The 18,904-nt window shown below is 43.5% G+C and overlaps 1 protein-coding gene across 10 annotated transcripts in view; it reads right to left on the bottom strand.

The window, feature by feature from the left end:
* The window catches only part of thsd7ab (thrombospondin, type I, domain containing 7Ab), a 126,363-nt gene that overhangs the window by 49,448 nt on the left and 58,011 nt on the right, over positions 1-18,904 (bottom strand). For 7 of the 10 annotated variants that reach the window (XR_016115334.1, XR_016115335.1, XR_016115336.1 and 4 more), the window contains exons 3-12: positions 15,406-15,654; positions 14,844-15,028; positions 14,336-14,404; positions 7,733-7,891; positions 6,524-6,727; positions 5,387-5,581; positions 4,932-4,970; positions 4,656-4,691; positions 3,264-3,504; positions 2,078-2,193 (exon numbers count right to left, since the gene is read on the bottom strand). Coding sequence is in view for 5 of the 10 variants with exons in the window: in XM_088998962.1 (XP_088855088.1) it covers positions 2,078-2,193; positions 3,264-3,504; positions 4,656-4,691; positions 4,932-4,970; positions 5,387-5,581; positions 6,524-6,727; positions 7,733-7,891; positions 14,336-14,404; positions 14,844-15,028; positions 15,406-15,654 (1,493 nt within the window). In the remaining 5 variants the exon portion in view is untranslated. The remainder of the gene's footprint in view (positions 1-2,077; positions 2,194-3,263; positions 3,505-4,655; positions 4,692-4,931; positions 4,971-5,386; positions 5,582-6,523; positions 6,728-7,732; positions 7,892-14,335; positions 14,405-14,843; positions 15,029-15,405; positions 15,655-18,904) is intronic. The other 3 variants (XR_016115338.1, XM_088998966.1, XR_016115337.1) reach the window with 2 other exon arrangements.

Below are 18,904 nucleotides of genomic sequence, written 5' to 3'. Positions count from 1 at the left end.
CGCAACGTGGGACCTGGGCCGGCGAAACGTCCTCGCCTGCAATTATGTGAGCCGGCTTGAGTCTGTCTATAGAAACGCCCTCCCTTCTCCCACCCATATCGAGCACAAAACTCTTTTCCCCGTGTTCGAGCACTCTAAACGGGCCATCATACGGCGGCCGGAGGAGAGAGCGGTGGGCATCATGACGTACGAAGACGAAACGGGCTGACCTGAGAGCAGACGGAACGAATATTTTGGGGACGCCGTGGTGAAATGGTGCTGGAGCCAGGGGCTCCCCTGGCAAAAGGGGGAAAGAAGGTGCACCCGAAGCTTCAGGCAGGAATTCACCAGGGGTGCGGAGTGGCTGACCGAGTACTAACTCTGCCGGAGCGGCGTTAAGGTCTTCTTTAGGAGCTGAACGTAACCCGAGCAGGACCCACGGAAGCCGGTCAACCCAGTTACCGTCCGATAGTGCGGCCCGTAGCGCGGCTTTAAGTGACCGGTGGAAACGTTCACACATCCCGTTAGCCTGTGGGTGGTAGGCCATAGTGCGGTTTACCTGCACACCCAAGGACTGCGCCATGGCCGACCAGAGCTCGGACACAAACTGGGGGCCTCTGTCCGAAGTGATATCGGACGGCGTGCCCAAACGTGCAACCCAGGATGACAGAAATGCGCGGGCAATGTCTGTCGAGGTTGTGGAGGACAGGGGGACAGCTTCCGGCCACCTAGTGGTCCGATCGACCATAGTGAGGAGATGTGTGCAACCCTGCGAAGGAGGGAGGGGCCCGACCAGGTCCACATGGACGTGGTCAAATCTCCTGGCCGGAATCGGAAAAGTTTCTAGGTTCGCCCGGGTGTGCCTGTGGACTTTGGCGCGCTGACATGCCACGCATGCAGCTGCCCACTTCCTGACGTCCTTTCTTAACCCAGGCGAGACAAACTTGGCCCCAAGTAGTTTGACTGACGCCCGGACACCAGGGTGTGAAAGGGAATGAATTGAATCAAAAATTCGCCGACGCCACTCCTGCGGAACCACGGGACGAGTGCGACCCGTAGACACATCGCAGAGGAGAGCGGGACCCCCTTCACACACTGCCACCTCCTCCAGTTTCAGGGCCGTGCCTGCTGCCTTGAGTTCGTGGATGTCCGGATCCTCAGATTGGGCCGTGGCCATCTCTGAGAAATCCACCCGAGCTGGACTGGACAAACGATCGTGCGTGACAGGCAATCGGCCACAGGGTTACATTTGCCGGCCACATGCCGAATGTCTGTTGTGAATTCGGAAAAAGCGCTAGATGCCGTTGCTGTCGGGCCGACCACGGTTCGGTCACCTTGGACATGGCGAATGTAAGGGGTTTATGATCTACGTAGGCGGTGAACCGGCGCCCCTCGAGGAGGAAACGAAAATGGCGCGTTGCAAGATAGAGTGCTAACAACTCTCTGTCGAAAACACTATACTTGCGTTCGTTATCTTGCAGCTTCCGACTGAAAAATGCAAGGGGCTGCCATTCGTTCTCCACAAGCTGCTCAACCACCGCCCCTACGGCAACATCAGACGCGTCGGTAGTCAAGGCCACCTGTGCGGTTGAGATCGGGTGGACCAGAAGAGTTGCACCCGCAAGAGCCTCCTTGGTTCGTTCAAAGGACTGCACTCGTTGCGGGGCCCACTCGACGGGGTCATTAGCCTTCTTTTTTCTCGGCGCCGTAGAGGGGTTGTAGCAGGTCGGCTGCGTGAGGAAGAAACCCGTTGTAAAAATTTATCATGCCCAAAAACTCCTGCAAAGCTTTAACTGTGGCTGGGCGGGGGAAATTCACCACAGCCTGCACTTTGGCGGGTAAGGGGATGGCACCCTGTGGAGAACACAGTAGCGACAACATTTTGTCCATCAGGTCCACTGCTGTTCCGTCGCCGAGTCGCCGAATTTCCGCCAAATCAGTTTAAAAAGTATGTCAATGAACGCAAAATGAGCTGGAATGGAACAAATGAAAAAAAATGCTGTCTGTTCCCCTGACATCCGAATGAGTCATCATCAGCAAAGTAATCTGAGCTCAGAAGCAATATATGTTGTTGTTGGTTTTTTTTTGCTTGCCTTACCTGCATCACAAGCATTGGGGCAGGATGTCCACTCACTGAAAGGGGTCATGATGCAATCTTTCTTGCAGGGCAGCTGACACGGACGCATTGTGCTGGGCCGAGGAGCGTCTGGGCACCTGCGCGCAAGCCACGAGTGGAACAAACTTCAAAAACAAGAAGACTATTGATTTTTTTATTTTTGTAGAAGCCCATTTTTTTGACAGTAAAAGAGTGACAAAAGATGATTGGGATTGCTTTTAATGAGTATATTTTCGGAAGTTTGTGTGTTCATGGGCATAATAAAAAATAACTCAGAAAAAAACAGCAACAATTTTTGGGTCTTTCCATCACATATTGTATGTTTGCAATCTTCATTGATGCAGACTCAATTATTCGGTCCTTGGAGCAAAAGCGGAAATATTTATTATCATCTGTCTGCGGAATAAATTGCCTTTAAGTATTGATGTGACTTAATTACTGTTATTATCATCATCACTGACAAGCGGCACCAGTTAATTAGGCTTTCTGGTAAGCGCAGACTTGATTTTTATTTATCCAAATGTGGCTGCAAAGGGAAGATAGCGCTCGGGAGACCTCAAAGTTTGTCATCTTGTCGACATTTTTTTCCATTTCATTTTTCAATTTATCCAGCCCTGGTTCACTTGAAGCATTCGTCTCTCAGCACCGCATGCTCCTTGTTCGTTTTGTCATTGAAAAGCATTCATTGTAGCAGTGACGTGCGGTGAGGTTCATGGTTGGTGAGGCACTGACGCCATTAATGACGTCACCGCTCGTCTCTACTTAGTATTTGAACGGTAAATGTGAAAATTCAGCGATTTTGAAAAAAATCCTAAAACGGTGAAGTTAAATGGACAAGAACTTTAAAGTACAAATCACTAACTACATCTAACTGTTTAATTTATTTTTTCATTTGATATTTCCATGACAGCTTTCCATGATGACAGGTGAGGCACTGCCTCACCTGCCTCCACTGACTGCACGTCACTGCATTGTAGCTGTCAATATTTGTATTTTTCTCCTAAACGGCGGATCTTTTCCCCCTTATTCAAAGAATGCGGCAAAGCCTCTTTTTTACTGTCGTAATTATAGATTTTCCAATTCTGGATTATTTTAGGTCTTTGTTTCTATCGTGCAAGATGCCTTTCAAAAAAACCTCTAAAATACAGCAGAAGAAAAGAGAACTGACTTCTTTGGAGGCACCTGTCCCACGTTGACGCGCACACACATGACTTTTCTCGTCTGGACCCCCTTGGAGCAACTATCAAGGCCTACAGCAACACTCGCCGAGGTAGCGTTGAGAGTCGTAGAGGAGGGGTCCTCGGAGCAGGGCCCCCACGGGCCCGTCTGCCAGTGGTACACGGTACACGCGTGTTCGTTGCAGTTGCGGACCTCCTGCAGCGAACTGCTGTTCGGGCACATGGCGCCACCTTGAGATAAGACACAGTTCTTGGTCACTGTATAATATGATTCACCAAGTTGTCTATCATTCATAGTAATATATAATATGAAATGATAAAGAATAGAAAATGATAGACAGGTTATGGTGTCACAGTAATTGCAACTGTGGCTATTCTAAATTTGCGCTTGCTTATGTCCAGTAAAAAAAAAACATTGTGACTAAAAATCTGTGATATAGATATGAATGATGAAGCACAACATAGTAAAGGTTTACTACTAGGGTCTCTAACTCCGGTCCTCAAGGGCCGCTTTCCTGCTTGTTTTCCATCTCTCCCTGCTGCAACACTTTGACATGACCAAGGCCGTTATCAGGCCTCTGCATTGGCTTGCTGATGAACTGATCATTAGAATCAGGTGTTTTGCAGCAAGGAGAGATGAAAACCAAGCAGGAAAGCGGCCCTCGAGGACCGGAGTTTGAGACCCATGGTTTACTATATGCGATCAGATGGGAGTGAAGCAGCATGAGACTCGCTTCTTGAGGTTATTTTTGTTCAAAGCAAGTGAGTGGCTAATAAAGTCAAGATAAATCTAAATAGAAGTCTACACTGCATGTGATAATTGTTTTTGAGGAAACTGTTCGGACAATGCAAGCATCCAGAAATATTAACTCATTTACTGCCAGACGATGTGGAAAAATGTGTGTCCCCCCAGTGCCAGGGTTTTTGTCATTTTCACTCAAATTGCAGGACCTACAGAAGATTGAGTTTTAGGACTACATAAACATTCAATACAGTGTTAGTAACCTTAGACTCTCTTCTTTCATCTGGAAAAAAGGAGTTAATTCCTAAGTTATATGGGTCTGGAGGTATCTGAGATTGAAATGAGGGCGGCTGTACAAAATACAATACAATGTGATTTATATAGTGCCTTAACAACAGCTGAAACTGGAACAAGGCGCTAACTTGGAAAGAAGGGAATGCTTCCCCCTAGTGGAAGGAGAAAACATTGCCAGGGGTTTGACGAGCACTTTATCGGCACTCCCACATGAAAAACCAAAACCTGAACAAATGTGGGAATGGCGTTCAATATCACACTTTTCCCGAATAAATTCGGGAATGGCAGCGAATGAGTTAAGAGGGCCAAAATTCCAAGTGTTTGTCTAGTTACAAACAAGTTTTACCCAAAAGTTCCGGAAATTTGGGTACCCGTGACAGACCTTAAAAAAAAAAAAAGAAAGAATGGTAAGAAAGTCAATCGATCCAATAACAACTGAAAATGAAGAAGGACTGGCATGAACTATAACAAGTTGCATTTGTCAGTAACACAACCATATTTGAAGAGTTCTAACTAGAGGTTTGAAATTACTCTCCATGACTCAGTAACACAACCTTACCAGAGGAGTGCTAACATGCTATTCAAGCTAACTACAGGTTTGAAATTAGCCTGCTTCCATTACCCTCCATGACTGTGATCCACGCGACAACCATGTCAGTGACTGTGAATAAGGACACACAAGACAAACACACACACATTTGTAACCATAGCGGGCAGGCGGTAAATTTTACTCAAAAAAGTTTGGGATGTATGACATTGGGATGATATGTCACAATGAACCTAAAATGCACCACGACCCATCCGTGTGGATTTAATTTGAGTTTCTGGGGGCTTTTGAATGTCTAACAGTCGAATATACCAATACTTGCTGTTTTTGAACAGCAAGTAGAATCTTGATGTTGAAACATGTTGATGACACACGGTGATCATTGGCTAGATCAGTGGCAATGTTCCTCTCAGAACATCCAATTTAAAGCACCACTATTATTGCTATTTTAATCCCTCAAAATCACCATTTAATCACTCAAAAAAATCATAATATCCTGAAACGTTTTGGGAAGTTATTGTCGAACGCACCCTCGCCAGCGTTGTAAGCCAGAATGGACCGTGTCCTCATTTGCTTTCCCTCCACGGTCTTGCTGGAGCAGGTCTGCGAGCAAGTGGACCACGTAGTCCAATCGCTCAACACGCAGTCCCTGGAGCAAGGCACCTGGCAGTCCACGGGATCCGGAGGCGGCGTGGATGAGCACAGGCTCTCGTCCACCGGCTCACCTGAACATGAAGACGACATTTATTTTGACCTTTTCTCTTTTAGTGGAAAAGGTGTGGGTGTGGGGACAAAAGAAGAAGAAAATCAATTTTCGGCCGAAAGACGGGGGATCGGAGGCAGGTGGATCAATCATAGCGAGTTGTCTCTCTCCTGGAAGCATCAGTTAGCAATTCATTTAAGTGACAGGTGCTAACATTTACAAGTAAATGACACCGACGGTGGTGATTCTTTCATGGGACGAAATAAAACAAAACGACCGGTAAAGGAAAATGTTGTGATAAAAGTCACAAGATGGGAGATTCGCTTAGAGGATGATTTGATTTAGTGGTAAAGTCAAGTTAATTGCTTGTGGAAGGGAGGAGCTCCAACTCAGCGTGATGGTGGGTGGACAGTCGAGGAAAATGTGTCATGCATAAAAATCACCAAAGCAAGGTAGACTTTTTCAAGCCCATTCCCAAGAATTAATAATAATAATAATGATAATAATAATACATTTCATTTATAAGCGCTTTTCAAAACGTTCAAGGTCACTTTACAGTCACAGGATACGTTTTTCTGTGGCTCAGCAGCGGCAGCCACACGCGCCAGCGTTCACTCAACCTGGAATAATTTAAATAGATAGAAAGCTAACTAGTTAGCTAACAGATAGCTAATAGCTAACTAGTTAGCCAGTTAAATCACTAATACCTAGCTCGATAGCCAGCGAGCCATTAGCTGTCACTCACAAATGTCTACTAACCGTTTAGAACCTTCAGTCGATATTTTCATAAATATCAAGACCAATTATAGTGTTTCATTCACCTGTTGTACACAAAGACAAATTGAGAATCAAATGAATTTAGCATCATGGAGCTAAACGTAAGTTTTCTAACAAACTTCCAAATAGATCAATCAAAGGATTTTGCTAAAACCTAAATATCAAATACCAAAGGGCGTGACCATACCGTTGTTGTTGACACACTGGACCCGGACCAACTGCGTTCCGGGCCCGCACCGCTTTTGCTCTACGGGAACGCAGCGGTCCAGGCCAACCGGTCGCCAGTTGTAGCAACTGGGCTGGTCGCAGGGTAGTGCCTCAACCAGATGCGGGCAGTTGGCGGGGTCACCTGTGGGCTTGTTGGTGATCTGGCGCTTTCTCAGTTTGAATCCTGTTGGAATACAGACATGGATAATTTAATAGGGTGCCGCTGCAGGATCATCAGCATCAAGCTACATTTGACGCCTTTACCAACCTTGTGATTGGAGTCCAGTAAATTACAAGTACATTACATGAGTTTCTAACAACGAAGGAATCTAAACTAAAATAAATTAGTCTTATGATGGGTTTTCAATGACTCTGGAAAACATTTTCCCAATCATCAAGACAGCATTCAGTAAAGTTAACATGATTTCTAATACACACCAGGGTCCATTTGAAGACACGTGAAGTTCAACAGATGTTTTTGTTTCTACATTGTTTTTTCAGAGTGATCCGATCTCTCCAATCATTGCACCTGACTACACACCTGCCAGTCTTCACCTCGTCAGCCACACTCAACCCCTCGTAGCATAAAGGCCGTTTTAAAGAGCCACCTGTAACCAGTTTGTATCTTCTCTGCCGTACTCGATGTTGCCTCGCTGTTGTTAAAGGCTTTCAGTACACCACAATTTGGTTTCTCTGACTGCCTTTTGGATCCTGTCCCCTCTTACTGGCAATAACTCAATTCTGAGTTCATTGTGTCTGCCCGTGGCGCCTAACAAATTTGAGTCTTGAGTGACTTTACCATACATGTTTGGCTAAAAGTGGACTTCAGAAGCTCAGTGTACTTTGACGCCATCTGTTCAGATGAATTAAAATTCCAAGACCCACGACGATACATTTGCATCTGTCTGGGATTCTCAGGAGTTTTTCTGAGAATATTTTAGCAGAGTTACAGTCTTCTCTCTGCGTCATAAAGATTGCACGTTAATTTTCAATAAAGTTTATGGCAGTGCCATAAGTCAAGTCTGTAAGCCTTTCAGGACAGTGTAAAAAGTGAACACTAAATATTTTACGAGCGGTGATTCTGCTTTATCTTATTGCAAGAAAAAAGGAGACACCGCATATACCTGCACTTACAGGAAACACAATGCCACAAATAGTGAGCCTAATGCTGCTTCACAAATGAATTCACCTTTCTTGGCTGACTGTTCGTCATCGCAGCTCTCAAAGGTGCATGGCCCCCATGCACCCCAGGGTGACACTTGGCACTCGACGGGACAGGTCAACTGGCAGAGCTGTGACCGATCAGGAACGGAACCTCTGCACATACGGTTCTCCACCGGGCTCGCCGCTATCAAGATAAAAAAAAGATGCAATTAGTTTGATAGCTTATGTAATAACTCTGTCCAAGATGGCGCCCAAATAGGCAGCCTTCAGCAAGTGCTCTTACAAGCCTTGCTTTTCTTGTTGTTTTTGTTTTTTCTTTTGAGTTGTTGTGTGTCATGTGGAACGGACACGGATCGTTTTTCAGCGTTTTTGGCCACAACATACATCAAGGAGCAGTTGAGCGTTTTTGGCAGCATGAATATGCCAGCACTTTTGTGATTCGTAGGAATGTTTTTCTACTTTCATTCCTTTCATCACTTTGCTGCTGTGAAATGTAAATTTCTCCACTGTGAGACTAATAAAGGCATATCCAATCCAATCCAATGTTGTTGCCATTTGACTCTGATGGCTAGCCAGCTCTGGGGCGATTTAGCTTTTTTTGCATTTTCACAACCCCGCTTTGTTCAGCGAAAAGGTCGGTGCTGTTGGACAGTCTGCGGCTGGATGGATGCATGGCTTGAGAATCGCGCGCTGAGAAGGAGTGTTGGCGCACGGCGTCAATGGGTATGTGGAACTGTCGCGGCTTGGAATTGAAGCGGATTTACGACTATTAAAGGCTAATCCAATCCAACCCAACTCTTTACTGCACTGAAAAAAGTGAAACGACTATGTGAATCATTTAAAGTGCTTAGTAACATTCAAGTAGAACTGAAAAATCCCTTTATAGTTGAAACCTGTTTGAATGTAAACAAAACATCTACAATTTTCTTACAGCTAATAGTTTGTTCCAGTGGTGAGATACAGAAGGATTGGTTCAATTCTTGTTTCGTTTAATTCTGTCTCCCTCGTTTTACATCATTTGTGGATAAACCGCGGAATTTGGGGAGGAAGAATGGGAGGATGAGGAGGATCACAGGAAGTGGAAAATGGGAAGAGGTGAGACGGAAGTAGGAAGAGAAGGATTATTCCCGAGCATAGCAGGAAAAAAGTGGATAGTGAGGAAATAAGAATAAAGAATAGAAAGCAGAGGAGAGGGAGGGGAAAAAGACGAAGAGTAGGATGATGAAGAGGAAAATGTAAGAGGAAGGAACAGAAAGGAGAGGAACGGGAATAAAGCGGGAAACAAAAAAAGAGGTCCAAAAAAACAAGGGCGAAGAGAACATAAAAAACTGAGGAAGACGAAAAGTAAAGAAAAAGTGAAGGAAAAGGAAGATGAGGAGGGATAGGTGCAAAAATAATCTTTTCCATGTCTTTGATGGTTAATAATTTTCAAGTAACACTTCAAAACATGGCCTGTACAGACTTTATGATGAGCCACATATTCATATTTTGATAATTTCCCATTTAAAAAAGTGCTATTTAAAATCCAACTGTGCTGTTCTTGAAACATGAAATATTTCTCAAAGCAGGCGAGGAAGAAATGCTGATCACCACTTTGCTCCACACAGTGCATAATATTTCGACGAATGGCGAGAAAAAAAATAATATAAACTGGTAATCCTGCAAGACATGCAGAAGCTTAAAAATCGGAAGACCTGAATTAAAAATCCTTGCACAGAAGTCAAGTGGGGGGCTTTTGAAATGCAAAGAGGCCAATTGCATTTATAAATAATTCCTCCTAACACACGTGCGCGCGCACACACACACACACACACACACACACACACACACACACACACACACACACACACACACACACACACACACACACACACACACACACACACACACACACACACACACACACACACACACACACACACACACACACACACACACACACACACACACACACACACACACACGTTAAGCAGCGGTTTATGGAGCCCCCCGTTAATCCATGCCTCGTTAAGGAAACACTCCAAACAAGCATCTGCTTTGTTTCTACTTATTTCAACAGACAGCTTCGAAAGCTCATTTGCATATGACCTGAACCAGTTGTGCGCAGTTCATTTGTTGTGTGGGTCTAGAATGGGGTCTTAACCCACTTTAATACCGTCGCAATCACATCTAAACTTCTTTTCTTACAATAGCACACAACTGTGCCACAAACAACCTGGATAGATCCCAAACAATATTTACAACATCTTAGATATTTGTGTTGGGGTTTTATAGAAAGCTGGAACAGATTAATAGCATTTCCATTCATTTAAATAGGAAAATGGGATCTACGTCCCAAACCTTGTCTATTGTCACGAACTGTAGGTCGTGACCGAATGAACGAGATCAGAGGCCGAAATGAGCTTTCTCCATAGGGTGTCTGGGCTCTCCCTTCGAGACAAGCTGAGAAGCTCGGTCATCCAGGAGGAGCTCAGAGCGCTTCTCCTCCACATAGAGAGGAGCCAGATGAGGGGTCTCGGGCATCTGATTAGGATGCCTACTGGTCACCTCCCATGTGAGGTGTTCCAGGCATGCCTCACTGACAGAAGACCCCGAGAACGACCGAGGACATGCTGGAGATGCTATGTCACTCAGGTGGACTGAGAACACCTTGGGATCTGCCAGGAAGAGCTGGAAGAAGTGGCTAGGGAGAGGGAGGTCCGGGTTTCCCTACTGAAGCTGCTAACCCCGCTACCCGACTCCGGATAAGCGGCAGAAGATGGATGGATATGGGAAAAGACAATTTGACAGTTTGCATAAAAACTCACATCTTTGCTTTTTTGTGCTCAAGAGAGTGCAAGAAAAAATATTGCTTGGTTGACATCTTGTCTTGTTGTTTTTTGATGTGTTTGTCATGATGCCAAAAGAAATGTTAAATAATTTTGTGTTGTCTGGATTTTGGATGGGAGAAAGGTGAGCATTTCTCCCCATCCAAAACAGTAGAGTTGGCTGACCACTAATTGGATTGGATTTGCCTTTATTAGTCTCGCAGTGGAGAAATTTACATTTCACAGCAGTAAAGTTATGAAAGAAATGAAAGTAGAAAAGCAAAACACAGGAGCTGCTGGAAAGGCAGCCACTCTCGCGGCGCCGTCTTGAAGTCAAAAGAACAAAAAATAAATACATAACAAATAACATGACAAAACAAAGACACAGAGAGACATTCATTCTTAAGCACTTTCTGTACCTTCTTTGTTACATAAAGCAGTTCCAGATGAAAGAGGAGCGGATCAAAGCATCTCTTCACCAATGGATCAGGGACATCATGGTGGAATGTGCACATCGACTACAAGCTAAATGTTGAAAGCAAACACGCAGCTGTAGCATCCACAAAGCGGGCTGTGAAGATGCTGCCCATTACAGGCGCAAAAAAACACGATGGCCCCTTTGGTGTCCAGCGATGACAGTCGAATGGCACCGACATTCCTCCCATTCAAAAACAGTACTGGCATATCCATGCTGCCGAAAAGGTGCAACCGCTCAGCACAGTCTCCTCCTTGATGAATGGCTTGGTCAAAAATGCTGAAAAACAATCCATATCCGTTCCACACGACGCACAACAACACAAAGTGACAAAAGAAAACACAAAAACAGGACAAAAACAACAAAAAAAGCAGGCTCATCAGAGCACTTGCTGACGGCTGCCTACTCGGGCGCCATCTTGGACTCCTTTGTCCTTCCTTTGTAATTGACTCTGAGAAGGTGATTGCAACCACCTGGGAACGGCCAATTGCCGCTGGGACCTGATTGGCCAGAAGCACCTTTAAAACCAGACTGAGCCAGTCACTTCGAGGAGGAAGAAGAGGGAGAAAGGACAGCCTGGAGAGCAGTGTTACCTGTGGTCTGCCGAAAACCGACATCCATTGCAACTTCAAATAAAGAAACCTCAAAATATCCTTCCTGGATCTGGCTGACTGAACTTTTATCATCTTTCCACCTGCTTGCTGTCTCGCCGCACAACAGTGTTTTTGGGTGGCCCAATTCCCTTTTCATCATCCATAAAAGAAATTTTGTAATGAAATGGCCTCATATGTGTGTAGACGTGTTTTGCTTGGCAAACACTTTTGCTCACACCAACACATCAAAGAAAAATGTAGAAATCATCAAGAGCCAGAGCTATGCCGTTCTGATGATGAATTTGAATTGTTCGTGCTTTAAAAAAAGTTCAGATGCAATTTAGTCAACACATTTCGACAATACGAAACTTGCGATAGAAAAACATCCACACACACACACGTGTGCTAGAAACTGTGCAGACCCAAAGATATAAAAAAAGCTGTTAATAACATAAAAAATGAAATAGAGGAGGAGGAGCGTTATGAGCAAAAGGCAAAGGAGTTGAGAGGACAGGAATAAAAATGAGTTGTGTATGACGGAGCAGTGGCGAGGATCGGGTGTCAGGAACTGTAATAATGACTTCCTGGAACGCTCACAGACATGAGAAAGAGCAGGGAAGAGAAAAGGGGAGGAAAAAGGAAGGTGAAGGGCAGACTCCGAGGAGCATGAGGAAAAGTTTAATGAGTACGGGGAGGAAAGTCACGGCTGGAGGAAAAGTACGATGGGAGGAAAAAGAGGAACATCAAAAAGTGAATGAGAAAGACAAGGAAGGAGAAACTGGGGAGGAAGATGAAAGGGTGGAAGAGGAACACAAGGAGTAAAAAGCAATGGCGAGGAAGAGCAAGAAGGGGCACAAGGAAGACAAGGGGGAAAAAATGAGGAAGAGGAGGAGGGGACAAGAAGAAAAAGGGCAAGGAAGAGAGAAAGTGGGGGAGCAAGATGTGGAAGAGTAAAAGGAGGAGGAGGAAAGAGGAAAAGTAGGACAAGATAATGAGGTTACAGAGGAGAAAGATGAGGAAGAAGTGGAGGAGAAGAAGGAACAGAAAGTGGGGAAGAAACAGGAGGACGAGGGGAGTTTAGAGGTGAAGAGGAAGAAGAGCAACGTACCCTTGAAGCTGCGCATTTGAGCACACGTGACATTTCAAAATGATATACAGTAAAGTCTCGTTATATCGATATCGGATATATCGATAGTCCCGGTTATATCGATACTATTTCTATGCACGCACGGAGAAAATTACATGCAAACAGGGTCGGATATATCGATAGTCCCGGTTATATCAATATTTTTTTGGACTCCCTTGAATATCGATATAACGAGACTTTACTGTATTTTCAATTTTTTATTAGTAGAACCGTATTTATACAGATTAGAGTGTGACCTGTGTGCTGAAATGAAAGTAACAAACAAGAGCTGATTTTATTTATGTAATATTGTAATAATAATAATAATAATAATAATAATACATTTTATTTTCAATCACCTTTCAAAGCTGTCAAAGACACTACAGTCACAGACAACCATAGGAAAAAGATTTTATATTTAACATTTCTATTCACTTATCGCAGGAATGCCCAAAGTTCGGCCCGGGGGCCAAATGCGGCCCGTGGTCAATTTTCATCCGGCCCGCACCCTCCGTCATAAAATGTATAACATCTGGCCCACATGTACAATTAATACATTAGGCAGTATTGCTGCCTTGTGTGTGCTAAGTGCTGCCATCTAGAGGCTCAATTAGGAACAGAAAATTAGTATTATTAACTCATTCACTGCCATTCAATAATTCATTGGGGACTTGAATATATTTATGTAGAGCATCATTCCCAAATTTGTTCTGGTTTGTTTTTCTTGTTTGGGTGCCGATAAAGCGCTGGCCAGAAATCTGGCAATGTTTTTTTCCTTCCTTCAGCTGTTGTTAAAGCGCGATATCAACCAATATATATGCATTGCATTTTATTTTGGACAGCCACCCCCATTTCAAGCTCATATAACTCCAAACTCATATAATTTAGGAATTCAATCTTTTTTTTCTGCTGAAAGAAGAGAGTCATAGGTTTCTTACGCGGCATTGAATGTTTATTTAGTCCTAAAACTTAATATTCTGTGGGTCCTGGAATTTGAGTGAAAATGACAAAAACCCTGGCACTGCAGTGGACATATTTTTGCACGTCCAGCAGGGAATGAGTTAATTAAGTAAATGAGCCGCATAATTTTCTAAAATGGTGACAATTAACAAAAGGAGCAAAGTTTACTGCGAGGGTTCAAAGATGGGTGGGAATTGGAGTATGTGTTCATACGTAACATATGTAACAACTGCGTTTGCCTCATTTGTAAAGAGACAGTGGCTGTTTTTAAAGTTCAGTGTGAATCGATTTATTAAAATGAATTGCTGTTACGGTATATGTTAAGAACGTCTGCCAAGGTTGGCCCCCCTACATTTTAACACACCAAATCTAATCACTTCAACAACATTTCTAGAAAATAATCTCTAATCACTGCTGAGCTATTTTTAGAACAGGCTATTCATGGTCCTCAGGGTCTTTTTGGTGCAATGTTGGTGGGTGACCTCTAATGTAACCTGTTGTTGTCTTAGGTTTAGATTCGGTATGATACTCGTTTAGTCGCCATGTGCATGTCTGATCTTGCTCACAGTGGTCCAATGAATACTCTGAGAGTTTGCGTGAATGCTCAGATGCACAGGAAACGAAAAGGAATACTGATGGTAAGGAGTATTTAAAGCAGACTACCTACCTGTGACGTGGAAGGACACAGAGAGGAGTGGGGGAGAGCTAGGTTTCTGTTGTCCTTGGGTTTGACTCACTGGAATAATAGGGGCAGATTGTACGTATTAACTACGAGCTAGGCTAACTACGCAAGCTACTAGCCGTTAGCTATTTGCTACACATAAAAGGGATGGGGATCAAGCATGGTGGGATATCAAGCCCAAGTCAATCAGGAAAGTTCTATCTGTAGAATTGCAAGTCAAGATTGACGCCATATCAAGATCTTTTTGTAAAACCATCATTGCAATCAGAGTCATATAAGTCAGGCACAACAAAAACAACAAATTTGTGGTCAGTCCGATTTCATACTGGAAATGTCGACATATACAATGTCGAGGTCAGTTGCTGCGTGTGTTTTGCATTTGCTGATGCTAGATTAAGAGATGGTGGAACTCATTGACTTTCTGGGAGACTATAACACCCCCCTGCAGATGCTCCTATTTTTTCAAAATGAACTAAGCTACTTCTGTTTTTACCTTGGTCTTTCTCTTGGAAGTCACTGACATACTTGAGGAGCTCGGCATTGGCTTGAACGCAGTAGATCTCTCTGGTCTGTAGACCCCCACCACAGAGTCCAGTCAAGTTGGCGCGGCGTCGATCTTGCTGGCCCAGCAGCAAGTCCACACGGCATTCAGACCATGCGGTGGTCCTCCAGGCATAGCTGATGACAAGACAAGTCAGACAGTGTTTTGAAGATCATAAATCACCATGTCTGCTGGACTGCTCGATATCTTGTTAGACTCCCGAATGTGATACAATGACTCTTGAATATAATGCAATCTGTTTATTTGCAATAATAAATAAAAATGTAACACTGGCTAGCTTCAAGACTGCTTGCCAGTTTCAATCAGCCAGCCACACCTCTACTGGTAAATTCCGAGGTCACATTTTATGAGATTAGATTCAGATTAATAATGCAAATCCAATCTAACACTATCACCGAGATTTAAATTACACATCTGAATGCCCCTCTCGTCTGATAACGTTTCACATCAATCTGATTTGAAGTCAGTGAGAGAGCTCCAAGCCAACACTCACACGGCACAGGGCATCACGACATCTCCCTGAGGCTCACAGGGCTCTCTCTCATTCAGCGTCGGGCACTCAGTCCCTTCGCCCGTGGGGAATTGCAGGACTTCTCTTTGGCGCTGTCGCCAACTGCCGGGCAAGTCCGAGTCCGAGCAGGTTTTGGTGCAGGCTGACCAATTGCTCCAGTCGCTCAGCTGGCAGTCTCTGGGTAGCACGCACGATTGGATGGTCAAGGGCGCTTCCCTCGGTGTGCACATGCTGTAGACAACACAAAAGTATGACACGTTTTTTATTTTTCTTTGGCTTTTTGACACAATTTGTAGCGTATCAACGTAGCCTAGCATCATAGCAAAACATTACAAATAAGTACTGTGGAAACATATCCATTTCAAACAACACTATATAGCTGTTTTTAACATAATGTGTCTTGTGCATGGGATGAGCCGCCTAAACGAGAGCTTTCCAAATGACACAGCGGTGGAATTAACACTAATAGCTCGTCAGCTGCGCACCCTCCAGGGGGAAGAAAAGTCTGATCTGAGAAGTCATCTGCTTTCGTTTCGAACATTTCTAATGACTCTCTGCACCTCCCGGGGGACGAAAGGAAGTGGGATTGCGGAATGGGGGACTTTTAGTAAATGTAGTTTAGACCCTCAAACGATAATGTGAGTTCCACACGGAGAGCCACAGTCGATGCTAATGAGGCTTGCTAGTCACTATGCAGCAGATGCCAACACACTACTGGTGCCGTCGCGTAGAGCTGGGAGTATAGTATTGTATATAAACTGGGTGTATTGTGAAAATCGCCCCCCAAAATAGCCTCACCTAAAGTTGATGGAATAGTGTCAATGATAAAATATCTGGCTGTCTGAACATGTCAGAAATGGTGTCATCGGCGTATGCTGCTAGTGTGAAGTTTTCTGCACTTTTTGCCAAAGATGCGGAAACACAAAAGTGACTAGTATATCAGCTTGAGGAATCAACAAGGCCGGCAGAGGACGGATGAATATTCATAGTGTGGTAGGCTGCGCGACTGCGTGTTCTTTGAAACTTGTGATGGGCGTCGCTGACAAGAAGCATGAATGAACAAGTTTACTTTATAATACATCACATCGCATCCTTCACCACCGGGATGCATGAACGGAGGCACATGAGAATGCACACTCGCTCGCAAAAGCTTTCCTGGAGATTGAAGAGCAGAGAAAACAGTGCTGGGAAACACTGGCAGACACTGTGGAGCTTCCATCGAGAAGAAGAAACGGAAAAAGTGCTTCATCATCATATATGACCACGTTATACTATTTACGCAAAGCAATGGTCAACTTTCATCATTGTGGGATATTTTACCATTGTGGGATAACAAAGCAGAGTAAAATAGTAGAATCAAATAGAAAAGTGGAGCCCACGGTTGTCGAATAACACCACAGCCTACTAACTCCATATCCCAGGACGGTACCCTAGCATCTAAGCTATTTTTTTTGTAACTTGCATCTTTATTATTTTTATAACATTTAAAACCATTTGAAATTGAACATTTGAATACAGAATGCCTTGTGGCCAATTTGTATAACAACATCATTTTGTAACTGCAAATTATTCAACAATGAAAACAACCAATCAACAAAAATAAAACACAGCAATAACAATAAAGCAAAAAAAAAAAAAGTGATCGATAATGGCAAATTTCCCCTATTTTGGATTTATATTCGTGAGCTATCTTGACTGTCTGGTTTGTGGTGTCGTTCATTCATTTCTTTTGATTGTTTTTTTATATTCATCCCATTTTTCCCATCTTGTTTTAAACTTCCCCGCGTGGACCCTCAATATGTGTGTGAACCTATCCAACTCAAATATCTCTTCCACTATTCCGATCCATTAGTTCTTTGTTGGTGGGTCAGTTTTAAACAATTTTCTTGTTATGGCTTTCTTGCTGGCTATCAGCAACACCTTTCTCAAGTACTCATCTCTTGTTTGCACGTTTTCTTGATTTAGGTCAGCTAGATACATCACCAAGTTGGTCTTTGGTATTTCATAGCCAATTATCTTTTTCAGTTCTCTCCAAACTTCTTCCCAATAACCTTTCAACTTTTGACATTTCCAAAATACGTATGTGTGCGTGATCTACATTTCTTTCCTGTCCACATAGCCGCCAGCACTTGTTCTGTCCCGATTTATATTTCCCGGTCATCTCCGGGGTCGTAAAAAATCTTATGATATTCTTCCAACCAAATTCTCTCCAATGTCTCAAAGTGGTTGTTGATTGTTGTATTTTGCACATATTTGACCATTCTTCCTTTGTTATGTTGGTTTGAAGTTCCTTTTTCCATTTATTTTTTTATGTATAGAGTTGAATTCCCTCTGTTCAACAGGAGCCCTTTGTAAAGGGATGAGGTTACTTTATTTTTCCTTCATTTATACGCATCTATCATTATCTGTATTATGTCATTTCTTTTAGTTGACGTATCCATTTTTATTGCTTTTGTATAGTAATCCCTTACTTTTAGATATCGGAGGTGGTCACTCCTATCTAAGTGAAACATCTGTTTTATTTTTTGGAAGGTCGGTATTTCCCCTTTTTCTATTATCGTACTCATTGCTGTGATACCTCTCCTTTCCCATCTCTTGAAGCCATCGTTTTTTTCCTGGTTGAAAGTCTCTGTCATATGATAGCCACCTCAGAATTTTTGCTTCTTTTTCTAGTTTATTTTCTTTTATTATGGTATACCAGATATTCAAGGTTAATTTTGTTAATGGGTCCATCGAGTCCTCCATTTTCCGGAACAGTCATCTGTCCCCCAGCAGTGTTTGAATTGGGTAACCCTCTTTTGTTTCTTCAATTTCTTTCCATTTGGCTTGATACTCGCCATTACACCAACATGTAACTGCTCTGAGCTGTGCTGCCCCGTAGTAATATTTAAAATTTGGTAACCCCAATCCACCCTTTTCTTTTGGTAACTGTAAAGTCATCAGTCTAATCCAGATATGGGCAAACTACGGCCCGCGGGCCACATACGGCCCGTTAGGGTTTTTAATCCGGCCCGCCGAACTTGCCCAAAGTATAGTAAAAACAGTGCCTGAAACTCATGACAAAAAGTTAGCAGACAACAGGGCAGGTAAGTGAAAAGTGTCCTGCCCCATTTTTCACAACTTAAAAAACGATGAAACAACAAATCACATTAAAAACATTGGCACAAAGTAAAGTTTTTTTTAAAATCAAGAATGTACCTACTACAAATACTACCGTCCTTAGTTTACGGTAAATGGGCATGGCTGTAGATTTTGCTGCAGTAGTCGATTGTCATTGTGGTGTACAATGCAACGTTTGCATTGCTTCCTACGAGCCACTAAGCCCCTTTCATAAGTCTCACGTACACTTTACAGTCACGGTTTTAATGTAAATTTACGTTTTGTAGCGTCACATATGTTGTCAGCTTCTTTTGAATCTTTCTTCTGGGCTGAGGTTCTGTGCATCTATTTTGGAAAATGACATGCAATTGCACGACTTTGT

This window comes from Hippocampus bargibanti, linkage group LG06 (assembly GCF_051943395.1).
Source record: "Hippocampus bargibanti isolate YZ-2025 linkage group LG06, ASM5194339v1, whole genome shotgun sequence".
Classification (NCBI taxonomy): domain Eukaryota; kingdom Metazoa; phylum Chordata; class Actinopteri; order Syngnathiformes; family Syngnathidae; genus Hippocampus; species Hippocampus bargibanti.
The sequence above is the reverse complement of the archived record's forward strand: the minus strand, read 5'-3'. Positions and strand labels throughout refer to the sequence as shown.